At 34.9% G+C, this 13,535-nt stretch overlaps 1 protein-coding gene across 1 annotated transcript; it reads left to right on the top strand.

The window, feature by feature from the left end:
* Positions 1-3,138: 3,138 nt before the first annotated feature.
* LOC148850699 (uncharacterized) lies at positions 3,139-7,996 on the top strand. Its single transcript, XM_088943804.1, has 5 exons — positions 3,139-3,452; positions 4,302-4,361; positions 7,124-7,210; positions 7,328-7,509; positions 7,666-7,996. Exons 1-5 carry the CDS (start codon positions 3,434-3,436, stop codon positions 7,762-7,764), a joined length of 447 nt encoding a protein of 148 aa, XP_088799930.1. The 5' UTR covers positions 3,139-3,433; the 3' UTR covers positions 7,765-7,996.
* Positions 7,997-13,535: the final 5,539 nt, after the last annotated feature.

Here is a 13,535-nt window from a genome sequence, read left to right on the forward strand (position 1 = left end):
TGTAACATATCATAATTATTTTTACACATAAATATAAAAAAATAACACATCTACAATTCTATATTTACACTACTGTTAAAAATATAAATAAGATTGTGAAACTTTCTTTTGACTAAAATACTCATTTTTAATTTAGTCCCTATTTAATTGTGAGGTCTAAATTGTGAATTGAACTACTATTTTTCACATCATTTAATCCTCTCTATTTCAATCTTACATTTATTTGACAAATGAATAGAAAAAACATAAAAAAATAAAAAATAAAATATTATAAAAATAAGAATATAGCCAAGTAGGTAGACCACCTATCAATGATATACTTAAAATTTCACAACTCGATCCAATTATTACATATTTAGGTGAGGTGTTTATGTAATCATATTTTAATTTTGCAATATGCATCCGATTAATAATAAAATGCAAAAATTATATAAAAATAAAAATACATATTTATAAATTTTTGTTGATACATTATTACCATCATTATCATCATCTAGAATTATCATGTGCAAAGCATGTGCATGATTACTAGTATTAAATAAAATGACAGTATTATATAAAAAATATATTATAAACTAAGAACATTATACTTAATAATAAGAAAAATATTAAAATATATTTTTTTATAAATAGAAGTACATGATTCATTCAAATAAGAAAATGTAAAATGAAGTTTTATTATGACCTCTAAAAATAGATAATTTTAGTTATGTATTTTTCCTTCCCACATGCATCGATAAAAAATAAAGAGAAATGAGAAAAAAGCATGGTCGTGGTTTGTGGAGAAGGAAAAATTATTGGGGAAAAAATGGAAACAAATGACTTAAATTTTCTTGCATGATGGTTTGGATGTGAAGACAATGCAAAATATTGGCATTACACAATAGAGATATACTTATTTATGATTTTATGATTGACTACTTCCCAATCCTAGAGTTTATTTCTCATGTAATTCATGCATTAGTTTATGTTTAAATTATAATTTTCAAATCATTCTAATTTTTCATTTATAAACAAAATAAAAAAAAGTGTGATTTTAAGGGCTTTTTTTTGGGTGAAAATAGTGGGACATGGCGCATTTGAATGCACAAATATAAAAACATTACTCAAAAAAAAAAAAAAAACCAATCAGACACTAAAGTGTAAAGTTATGGCCTTTGAAAGTTTGCATATATGTTTAGTGCACAACTCATGACCTAGTCATCGGGCTGAATGGGTCAACAGTCCAACCAGCCAAGTTGGACGATTTTTGACAAAGCTCTAAATTTTACTAGAGTTGGACTTGGAATTATGGCCGGATGGTGATGGTTTGAATAGTTCAACCAGCTCAAGGGTGGTTTGAATAGTTAAATCAGCTGAATCAACAACGGATTGAAAACACTAAGGGGGTGTTCTTTTTCTTGGATTTGGAGAGGGGGAAAGTTGGTAAATAGGATTTTAGTTTCCATTGACTATGAATCCCATGTTATTTTTTCAGTTTTATGTGGGATTAGGGAAAGTTTATTTTCTTGGGTATCACTTACCCAGTAAAATAATACCCATCTCCTGGGGTGGGTAAATAACTTTTCCACATAAGGGGAAGGTTGCCAACACTTGAATGGGACAAAAATGCCCATTTTAATAATGAATTTCTATGGCTAAAATGGTCATTTCCTTATTTACTTGATAAATAAAAGAACATGGATAAATGCACTTACCTTGATAAGTGTTTCTCAAATAATAAAAGAACATGGGTAAATGCACTTATTGGGTTAGTGCATTTACCTGGATAAGTGACTTGTCAAAAAATAAATGAGGACTAAAATGCATATTTGAAACATCTTTTGTATTATTTATTATTATGGCTCTACATGGATTGGATTATAATTGAGTCCATATGCTCATGCACATGACCTCATTATAGAGCCATTGGGTCTAAATGTAATGAGCAATACATAAGTAAGGTCGGACCCGATTTAGATTTTAAAATGTCTATAAATTTAACTATTTTTAACTAATACATGTATAAAAATGTATATAAATATAAGAATTAAATATGTCAATTAAAACTCTATATGATTACACATAATAACTCTATCCATGTATCTATCTATCTATCTATCTATCTATCTATATATATATACATATATGTTGAGAGATAATTATACTACAGAAGCAAAAAAAAAAAGAAAAGAAATGAAAAAAAATAAAAATATTATCTGATTCCAAATTTAATTGGATGGGATGGATTAAAATAGAGGTGTAAATCAGGTCGTGCTGCCCATAGCTCGGCATGCCTGGGATGAACTTGGATTGGCCCGACACGACTATGCGGGCCGTGTTGGGCCTAAGATTTTAGGTCCACAGGCCGGCACGACCCAGCTCACAATCCGATCCAGCACGACCCATATATATTTTATATTTTATATTTTATATATTATAATTATATAATAATATATAGTATATAATATATTAATAAAATATATATTTTTTTAATTTTATTATACTAGTTTATTTAATTATTGCATATATAAGCAATTTTATACATGAAATTAATATAAAATTAAAATTTTAAGTTATTTTTGTCATTTTTTTAAATAAATAACTTTGATCCGATACACGACTCGACCTGCCTAAGGCTCGGGCCCACAGGCCAGTCTGGCCCAAGGCACGACATGGCCCCATGTGGGCCCGTGGGCTGTGTTGGGCCAATCCTCGAAATTTTTACCGAGGAGAGCAGCACGGCTGTGATGGTCCGCGGGCCAGCAGTGCTGTGCCAGCCCATTTTACACCTCTAGGTTAAATGATTAAATCCGGGATAAGGTGTCGAATCGGGTATCCGACTTCCGATTTATCCATCGGAGACGTTCACAATGTGCGGTGCGGATGTGGTGTTACGTGCACATTCACCATCTGGGACCCTGGGTAATCGGCATCTTAACAGTATATACCGGGAGGAGGTTCTAGAAGATCTTGTGATTGCTATAATGTCAATTTTACCCCTTAAAAATGTGTATCATAATTCATGTGAACGTGGCATTTGGAAAAGAAGTCAATTTAACTAAAAAAATGTCCATGAAATAAGGCTTAAAATTATTTCTACGCCAATTTTTAATTTAGGCCATGTTTGATTTAAAGGAAAAAATAGGAAAAATAAGTAAGAAAATTTTTATAAACATTATATGGGTTTTCCCGTCTTCCCCTGCCTTTGCCTTCGGGCTTCAACCCAATATAGCCACAAAAAAAGATCGCAATGGATATGTAAATAAGATCCGTTACAGAGGAGAAAAACGTAAATATGCATACTCGCAGAAAACTGTCCCATCAGATTTCTAACTATAAATAGTAATTTGTAAGCCATTCCTTGCCCCCACCGAGTTGGAATTCAGAAGGCGTTGTTCTGCGCTCGAGGTTTAGGTCTCTCTCTGGTCTGTGTTTCGCCGCCTTTAAAACTATGCCGCGCCGAAGCTCCGGTGAGTCTCGACTTATCTCTTCCCTATCTGTTAAGTTAGGGTTTCCTTCCTTCTTCTTCCTTGCATTTTCAAGTCTCCATTCTGTTAATATCTAACATTGATGTAATGAAATTAGCTATTCTTATCGACTATTATTTTATCTAGGGTTTGTTTACCACATCATCATACTCGTTAACCACATAGGCTCTTGCTATCCTCTTTACTCAGACTCTCTGTTTGTTCTATGTCTGGTTGTGTTCTTCTATTTTTTTCACTTAATTTGTTTGTTGTCTAAACCGTGGAAAAATAGAAAGGTTCTTGTTGATGGTTACAAGTTTGTCACCGTTTTTGGTCTTTTATTATTTTTATATAAAACTTTTTTTTTCCTTTTTTATTTTTAATATAGAAAAACATGTAGTTTACGAGTTGTGCACTTGGTTAGTTGTCTGTTAGTAAAGTGAATATCATTTCGACTTGTGGCCAGTAACTTGTCTCATTATCCAAGCTGTTTTGTTTCATGGTTTTATGTGCAATGTACTTTAAGAATGCCAATATCAATAGCAAAAATTACTTTTTTTTTTCGTAATCCTGTTATCTTGGCTTCAACTTTGACCCTTATTGGGAAGTTTTCTTTTCGAATTATCACACTGATTTGACATAATTCTTGCTCGGTTTTTTGCCAATTTAACTAGGCCTCATTTTGTTGCAGCGTCATTTATAAATTTGTTTTATAGTGGCATATTCCTTTATTCTTTAGTGGAAATTGGTTTCTGTTTCACTTGGTGCACTGTCACAGTTTATCTTTTCTGTTCATTTCTTTGTTTTGGCTAATGATTTGATATATCCCTTTGTTTTATCTTACTCTTGCAGGAAAACCTGCTCCCCGTGCATCTCCCCGTCCTGCACCTGTACGCAACCCCCCTCAGCCAGGTATTACAGTAGTTCATCTGACAAGCGATACTTTTTCATTACAAGCTTTGTCTATTTTGGCTGTGAAATTTGAGGTTGCTAATTGCTGGTCGTTTTTTTGTTGGTGTTAAAGTGCATGCATTGTGTATTGCATTGATGTAGTAATATGCTTTACAATAATTGTACAAGATAGACTCTCAAAAGAGGATCACTAGAAACTTTACAGTGATATAGCATTTAGATCCCTTTATAAACCATTTCTTGCCCAACCTATTGGCTAAAGCATTTTACCACCTTAGAACCCCAAAAGTAGAGGAGTCACTTTGACACAAGCATAGTAATCAAGCCACCATGGTGAAACTAGGTGATAGGTCATAGGGGAGCACCCAGACTCGATCACCTAGTTGATTAGGTGCCTACCTAGGTGATGGATTTTGATTTAAGAAGACTCTAGATCATATGTTAATTTCCTAGTTTTACATAGCATAATGGGCATATATATTTAAAAAACAGCAATGATCTTCAATTGGCAATAAATCTCATGTCAAAAGAACAAACGTTCACAATTATAAATAAACTGGAATTTGGATGGGATCCCCACAGAGTGCACCCCACATGCATCCAGCACATCCCTACCATGCATTGGGAACATCTTCCCATGACAAGTATGGGAGATGTTCCCAATGCATGGGATGGACGTGCTGTGGAGCGCTCTCTGTGGGGAGCCCATCCAAACTCAAAGATTTGTATTTTAAATTTAAATATAATGATATCAATATCCCAAACACAACATTCTAATGAAATATATATTTAATAGAACATGGAGTAATTGTGGACTAAAAAGCTTTAAAATAAGTAAATCATTAAACATAAAAAAAGGACATCTTCCCTGTTTTGGTCCTTGAAAAAGAAGGGGTAAAAATAAAAATAGAAGAATGAGAAAGGGGTGTAACCCTGTTTTTATCCCAAACACCACATTCTAATGAAATATATATTTAATAGAACATAGAGTAATTGTGGACTAAAAAGCAATAAAATAAGTAACCCATTAAACATCAAAAAAGGACATCTTCCCTGTTTTGGTCCTTGAAAAAGAAGGGGTAAAAATAAAAACAGAAGAATGAGAAAGGGGTGTAACCCTGTTTTTATCCCAAACACCACATTCTAATGAAATATATATTTAATAGAACATAGAGTAATTGTGGACTAAAAAGCAATAAAATAAGTAACCCATTAAACATAAAAAAAGGACATCTTCCCTGTTTTGGTCCTTGAAAAAGAATGGGTAAAAATAAAAACAAAAGAATGAGAAAGGGGTGTAACCCTGTTTTTATCCAAGAAAATAAAGGAAAAACACATAACTTTGAAAATGAATAGTATGAACATGGGAAAAGGAATACACACACAAGGAAAACCAACATATAAAGGGGGTGAAGTAGGCAGGCCACTTTTTTCTAGTCCAAGATAATCTAGAAACTGACTCAATTGATTGAGTCCAAGTTCAATTCATATATAAGTGAACCCCACTATTTGTGCCTTGTTGCCTCTAGGTGCCTCCCTAGTCCCTAGGTATTGCCTTGACAACTAGTCTCCACAAATCCCTCTACTAGGTTTTCAGGAATTGCCTTTACCTATCACCTATGTTACATGATATGATATGGTAAGTTGCACCCCTCTGCTGATGAACTAGTTTTTTGTGAATTCATTATCAGTTTTTCATGAATTGCCTTTCACCACATGATATAATAGGATAAATTACTTACAATATTAGTACCTTAAACCATCTAATGGATTTTAGGAAATTGTGTTCAACCTATTTTGGGCAGAACTTCAAAATGAGCCCATGGAAGCATCAAGTTTAGTGTAAATTCTTGTCCAATGCCTTGTCTGTGCCATGTTCCAGCTGTGGTTGGGTAGCGTAACTTTCACCGTTCACCACCACTCTTGGATACTTCAAGTTTATAAATGGGTCTTTGGTGCTTGAACTTTAGTGTAAATTCTCTATTACCTTGCCCATCATGTAATGTTCCTGTTATAGGTGGACAACATTAGTCTTCAACAACTCTTAGTCCCCGTTTGCTTTTAGGTAAGTTATTTACCCAGGTAAATACACTTATCCAGGTAAGTGTTTCCCAGGAAAGACTTACCCGGGTAAGTGCATTTGCCCATGTTCTTTTATTTCCCATGTAAATAAGGCGATGACCATTTTAGCCATAAAATTCAATTATTAAAAGGGGTATTTTTGTCCCGTTCAAGTGTTGGGAAAGTTATTTACCCACCTAGGAGATGGGTATCACTTGTAATACCCAGGGAAATAAATTTTCCTTGGTCCCCACATAAATCTGAAAAAAGAATATGGGTTTCTTGGTCAATGAGAAACAAAATCTCATTGACCAACATTCCCCCCTCTCAAAATCCAAAAAAAGAATGCCCCCTTAAGGGTAAAGAGCACTTTGCATGGCCACATTCTTAAATCCACGGAGATGGCTATAAAGTCTCAGCATGTTATTCCTGTAGTGGCTACAGAAATCTGCTATTGACTACTGACTTGAAATATACTGTTTGATTCTGGGTTCTGATGTAATGATCCTGATAATCATCGTGTGAAGAAATGTCTCTTTTCAAGATTGCCATATCATAATTTGGTTATACCGTTACCTTGGTGTATTTTGCTGCAAGTTGATGCCGCTTAATGCATATTGGAAGTTGAAAGGTGAAACTAGTGTTATTGTCAATTATTAGTTGATTCTCATGGTTTCACTTGTCAATTGTCATTGCTGCAGCCAGTCATGCTCCTCCTCCAGCCCCTGCCCAGGGTAGCAGTAGTGGTGGATCCTTGCTCGGCAGTCTTGGTGCCACTGTAGCTCAGGGTATGTAAACAATGCTCTTCTGTATTTACAAAGAATTTGATACTTGACAAGTGATCAAACGTGGTGGAGGAAATGATGGAATCTCTAATTATGCTTGTGTGATACCATCTTTGACAGGCATGGCTTTTGGAACTGGAAGTGCAGTTGCACACCGGGCTGTTGATGCTGTCCTTGGACCTCGTACCATTCAACACGAAACTGTAGTCTCCGAGGCTGCTGCTGCAGCTGCCCCAGCTCCAACCATGAACAGTGTTGGTGGGTCTGATGCATGCAATATTCATTCCAAGGCCTTCCAAGACGTAAGTCAAATTAAGTTCTTCATTCCTTCACTAGAACATTGTAATATTCCCACTCGCTTCAAATTGGTAGAATGCCATTCATCATGTCGTTATTTATCCGATTCAACTTCAGACCCCATCATCGTTATTTTCTTATTAATTTGTTGTATTTTGCAGTGCATCAACAATTACGGGAGTGACATCAGCAAGTGCCAATTCTATCTTGATATGTTGAACGAGTGCCGGAGGAACACTGGGTCGGTAATGGGTGCTTGAGTGTGTATTCGCTCGGCCCCCTCCCTGGCGTTGGATATCACTTTCACTTCCCAACTCGAAAACACTTACTGCCTTGTTAAATTACCCATTGAGCACTTTTATAATTGATGGGAGAATGTTAGTGGATGAATGAAGGATTCGCGTCAATAATGTCGATTGCTACTGTTACATGACGTTTTGATTACTTCTAATTTAAATGTAGAACACACACCCATGACTTCTTAATTTTTCATTTGCTGGCTCGCTAGATTGGATATGGATATTCAATCCGCTATGCTTTACATTTCACATTTTTGGGGTTGCGGGCATATTATGGTATGGGCGGGAGGGAGGTCCATGGATCAAAATGCATGATTAACGTTTTAACTTAAAAAAAATGTTAGCATTTGACATTATTAGATCGATGAAATTTGGTTTTTAATAGGGTTGGCATATGGTACGATTGGAATGCTTTATTTTGGGTTGTATTTCATTTAGGCTGAGTTTGGAAGGAGTACAAATGCAAATATGTAGAGTGCATTATAGTTTGTATGTATTTGTATGGTATATATTTGCATTTGTACTCTTTTCAAATTGAGCCTTAGGAATTAGGACATAAATAATGTATTCACCCATTTTGGGGCCAAAGGATTGGGTGAATGTTTTGTGTTGTCTTGCCATTTTATAACCTGCTTGGATTTATGAGTTAAACAGCTTTGAATGATGCTGACTACAATATATATTTTGGGTTTTTTAAAAGATAAAATATTTAAACTTCAGGTTTAAGAAATGACTAAAATTTGTATGAAAAACCTCAGTATTCCTAAGTATTTTTTTTTTTGACAATTTACATCGCCAAAATGATGAAATGTTGATTTTGTCTTTTATTAGTTTTCAACTTTTTAAAATAAAATCCACCGGCTATAACAGCACCAGAAAATGCAACAACTCTCTTCAAACTATGTGAACTCAATCATCATTGAGGACCAAAGAAGGGGATGAATGAGAGAATAGATTCGCTGAATCCTCCGAGACAATTAAAGACAGAACATTAGAACCTGTTGCGGAAGAGGAAGATGTGTTGTTACAACCATTGACCACCACAAAAGTAATTCCCAACTTGCCGGATCCGGATAATCCTGTCTTTTTTGGCCTTGGATCGGATCGGATAATTAGAACCGATTTGGAAATTTGATCAGATTCGGATCACTTATCCGATCCAAAAGATCAGATCCAACATATATTAATTATAAAAGGACATGTATATATTAATATATATGATGAAAATAGTTGAAATATATGTATATTTTTGTTTTTTTAATAATTTTTTATGTTTTTTTTTTCTTTTAATAATTTATTAAATTTTCATAATTTTAATTGGATCGGATCAGATTCAGATATCAGACATCTTAACGGATTTGAATTCGAACAACCATTTGTAAAATCCAATTAGATCTTTGGATCGGATTTTGGATTCTGTTATTGGATCGAATTCAGACATACTCTGATTTGAATCCAATCCGATTCATTAACATCCCTAAGAAATATATGCAAAGGTGATTCCTAGTTTCTCAATGGGACATTCGAATGCTTGGCCTTTCTCTTAGATCAGAATGGAATCAAAGTAATCGGGTTCAACTTCCGTTACAAAAGAAAAAATTAATTGTTTGTTTGTTCTTTTTTGTTCAAAAAAAAAAAAAAAGAGTAAAAGGGAAAATATATGATATGGAAAGAGTTTTGACCAATCAAAACCCACTCATGAATTTTGATAAATAACACCCAATTCACTACCACGTTTATAATTCTAATTTATTGGTCAGTTATTTTTTGGATATCATATATTTTCCATATCATATCGAACCCAAAAGAAAAAATTAATTGTTTGAAAACCTATCGCAATAAAAGTACAAAATATTTGCCTTGCACAATTTGATAAAAATGAAACCGACGCAGATATAGATATCTCAAAGCACAAGCTCATGGCTAAGCCCGTGCTAAAGATACCATTCCAGCTTCTGTTAGCAGCCATCTGCTGCTCCCTTGTCTTGCATATGTGCCTTCCTTTCTTCTTTCAATTTCTGCACAATCTCAATCATCTTTGGATTGTTAAAACGCGCATGTAGTGGCACACCTTAGGTCGGCTCAATCTGACGCCAGAATCTTTGAGGGGTAATTAAAAAGGTCGAAGGGTGTTTTCAATTGTAAAGAATAGTTTTGGAAATTAAAAAAAATTAAATTATTCACGTGGCATCGTATACAGACGGATTGTAATGGCGTGCCAACGGTAGGGGAAGATTTTGTTAATTGTTAAAAAACTAAGGTTATTTTAAGTTCTAGTCCATTTCCTAAAACTTAAGGTTGTTTGTATATTTTACCAATTTTGGAATGGGTTTATTTAAGGTTTGAGGCAAAAAATTTGGGATCTATGTCGAATATTTGTGTTAATATCCTTATCATAAAAAAATAATGGTAGAAAGAACGGGAGCTGGGCTTTTCACATAGAAGGTGATGGAAGTGGCTTCTTGCCCTTGCCCTAGAGGTGTGAGCCGTGTCGTGTCGATATGACATAATTTTGTGATTTGTTTGCACTGTAGCGTGTTGTGCTTGCCTGGCTTGGAACCCCTCATAGGGGAAGCTTGGCATGGCTAACGACACGAGCCTATGTGGGCTTGTGCCATGCTAGGAGACTTTGCCAAGCCACGGACCAAATCCTTTTATTTTGGCAATTTTGCTAAGTCTTTTTCACTTTTTTCGCTAAGTAAAATGATAAATATTTCGAAAAAGAAATAACAACAAAAACTTAACAAGATAGAAAATAGGTACTAAATTGAAAAGAAATCCAAAAGTTTTATTTCATTTGAATTTAATGCATAATTCGATCATATATGAAGTAACACTAATTGAAAAAATTGCAAGGGAATTGGAATAAAATAATATAATAAAATTGGATATATAATTATTGACTATACAAAAAAGCACTGACTTCAATATTTTCTTCAAATTCAAGTTCCACCTTCTTTATCTCCTTGATTTTGATACTCACAATCTAAATCTGGTGAACCATCACCATCAATTTAAGTGTCATGTCCTCTTTGATCTTATTGTTTGTCTTCTACATCTAGCCGGTCCATCAAACATATACACATCTCTAGACTTAAAAGGGGTTAACAGATCACATGGCAAGCACTGAATAATTTTTTCTACATTCTTTTCATTGGGCTAAAATATCAAAATTATGTAATTCCTCATGGGGGAAGAAATATGTTAAATTAACTTATAAATAAAAATGAAGTTCAATAAATGAACTTGTTGATGAAGCAACAACTGATTATTGCTCTTTATTTATTAACGACAAAACTTTATCTAATCCACTATTAGAAGTGGAGCCTAAACAAGTTCTTCTCTGTCCAAACATTATAAATAATAAATTTTTAACTTATTAACTTCTCTGTCCAAACTTTATCTAATCCAAGATCAATTCCCATATTATCATAATAAAATTCAAGTAAAACATCTACAACTTATTTTTTTAATCTTAGGATCTAATATTGCAGTTAGGTAAAAGAAGAAATATTTTTCTAATATTTTAAAATTTTATTTTATTGCACTAACAATATTTTTAAATTTTAAACCATGTCTATATTTTTTAAAACATGCAGTGGTTATAAACAATTGATTAACTAAAATACAAGATGTTGGGTAATAAGCACTCGAGAATACATTAGTTGCATCATAAAAAAGTTATCAAAAATATTTTATACAGGTTGTAACTTCCCAATCATCATTAGTTATAACATTATGGGGCATTTTTTCATTATAAAAATAAGTAATAATGTCTTTATACAAAATACAACTATATAACATAGAATAGGTGGAATTCCACTTGTGTTTGAACATTTAATACAAGTTCTTCTTTATATTTTATCTCAGATTTTTGACATAAATATTTAAATAAATCTTTGAAGGCTAGGGCTAGCTAATAAAATGGTTAGTTATCAACAACTAATAAAAATGGTTGTTGGGCATATATGACATATATTTTTTAGTTTTTGCCTCATTTTTTTTTTCTTGTGAATAATCAAAATTGGCAAAAAAACTATGCTCAATTTGTGTTCAATTTCATTATTATTTGATTTCAAATGCCTAGCCATATGTCTAGCCATAGCCAAATGGCTAGTACCAACTTTGTTATTAAAGACATTATTACTAGACATTGCTGATTTTTCTCTTGCCACCCCTAGCATTAGTAGTATTGGAGGTAAGGGTGTTCGCGATCTGGTTTGGTGCATTTTGGAGAATATCTTAGACCAAACCAGTAAATTGTGGTTAGGGAAATTCTTAGACCAAACCAAACTGCTTTGGCATAAAAACTAAACCAAACCAAACTATTTTATTATGGTTTGGGATTTTGTACCATTCTATAATTTATTTGGACTACTGATATATAAAAAAATAATTAACTAATCATGAATAACATAGATATCAGTGTAGTAAAAAATCAGGACATGAATAAAAGCACTCATATAAAACATGCATATATAAACATATAATTAAAAAATAAATAAATCCTAACTTTTTGTCCAAAATTCTAAAAATGGTTGATATTTTAGCTATCTGTCAAGTCCAAATTTGAATTCTTGTTATTATACATGATGTAGCGTGATCCGGGCACTCCTAGCTGACCACTGACTGGCTCCTTGCTGGCAATGAGTGGGACCTGAGAAGATGAAAGGAAGGATTCCCGGGGGTTTACCTGGTGGGAATACTCCATTGCTTAAGTTAGTACTGTGTATGGGATGTGAAAGGAAAAACGAAGGCTAAGAGTGGAGGTCGTGCAGTTTTCCTGTACTCAAGAGATTTTTTGGTCCTTTTTCGAAGAAGTTTCTCCTCTGCTCTGAGGGCTTTTATAGGGGCGCACCTTGGGGGATCGGACATAACCGCCACTGGACCCCCTGCCACAGCCGTTACCTGCCAGGGCTGCGCAGGTGGCCGTTGTGATGTACTCCTTACCCGGATGAGTGACACGTCTCCAAAGTGATAGGCACACCTCCGCCCACTGAGAGACGTGGGCACAGACTGTCGAAAGAACAGGGACTGCGCCATCAGTGAGGGATATGGCGCAATCTGATTGGTACGGCCTGTCAAATAGAAGCTTCCTGTGGAATGCTCGTGCGATCCACTCCCGAGCTACTTTGCAGCAAGCTCGGAATACTTCGGGAGTACCCTTAGTAGAATTAGTTATCAAGATGGCTTGTCTGCTTGGGAGTTTAGGCGAGCTGGTTTTCTTAGCTTGCGAGCTGAAGTTGCCTGGGAATATCCCTTTGGGGGTAGCTCGGGGAACTCGGAGCTTGTGTTGTGGGGAGCTGCTTTATGGGCTCGTTACTTAGCTGTATCGGGCCACAATGTTGAACTATCACTTACGTCGGGTCAGTGTTCACGTGTCGCCGTTTCATAGATCGGGTCAAATCACCCTTCATCAATTGCCCCCTACTCCTTGGGCTAAGGGTATCGCCTTAGCGCGGGGAGTTTATGAAGCGCGATGGGTTGATTTGACCGAAATTCAAACTTGATTGACTACCCTCATTAAATGCATTCGCGGGAATCAAGAGATCTTTTGTCTTCCCTGACTTTCCGGATTTTGAAAACGTGCTGATGTGGCCTTTAATCCCGAACTTCGTGTGGCTGTGACAACCTCAATCGTGGAAGATTTGCTGCCAATCGCCTTCGGTTTTCAGAATGCGTGCGGTCAGGAAATCTACGGACCGTTGGATCTGCTTTGATCCGGGCTGTCA

The sequence above is a fragment of the Nelumbo lutea genome, chromosome 5, assembly GCF_056320005.1.
Source record: "Nelumbo lutea isolate HS-2025 chromosome 5, American lotus-T2T, whole genome shotgun sequence".
Lineage (NCBI taxonomy): Eukaryota > Viridiplantae > Streptophyta > Magnoliopsida > Proteales > Nelumbonaceae > Nelumbo > Nelumbo lutea.

Coding starts and splice junctions, on each gene's coding strand:
- LOC148850699 (XM_088943804.1), top strand. Junction 4,362..7,123: donor ACGCAACCCCCCTCAGCCAG/GTATTACAGTAG, acceptor TCATTGCTGCAG/CCAGTCATGCTCCTCCTCCA. Junction 7,211..7,327: donor TGGTGCCACTGTAGCTCAGG/GTATGTAAACAA, acceptor CATCTTTGACAG/GCATGGCTTTTGGAACTGGA.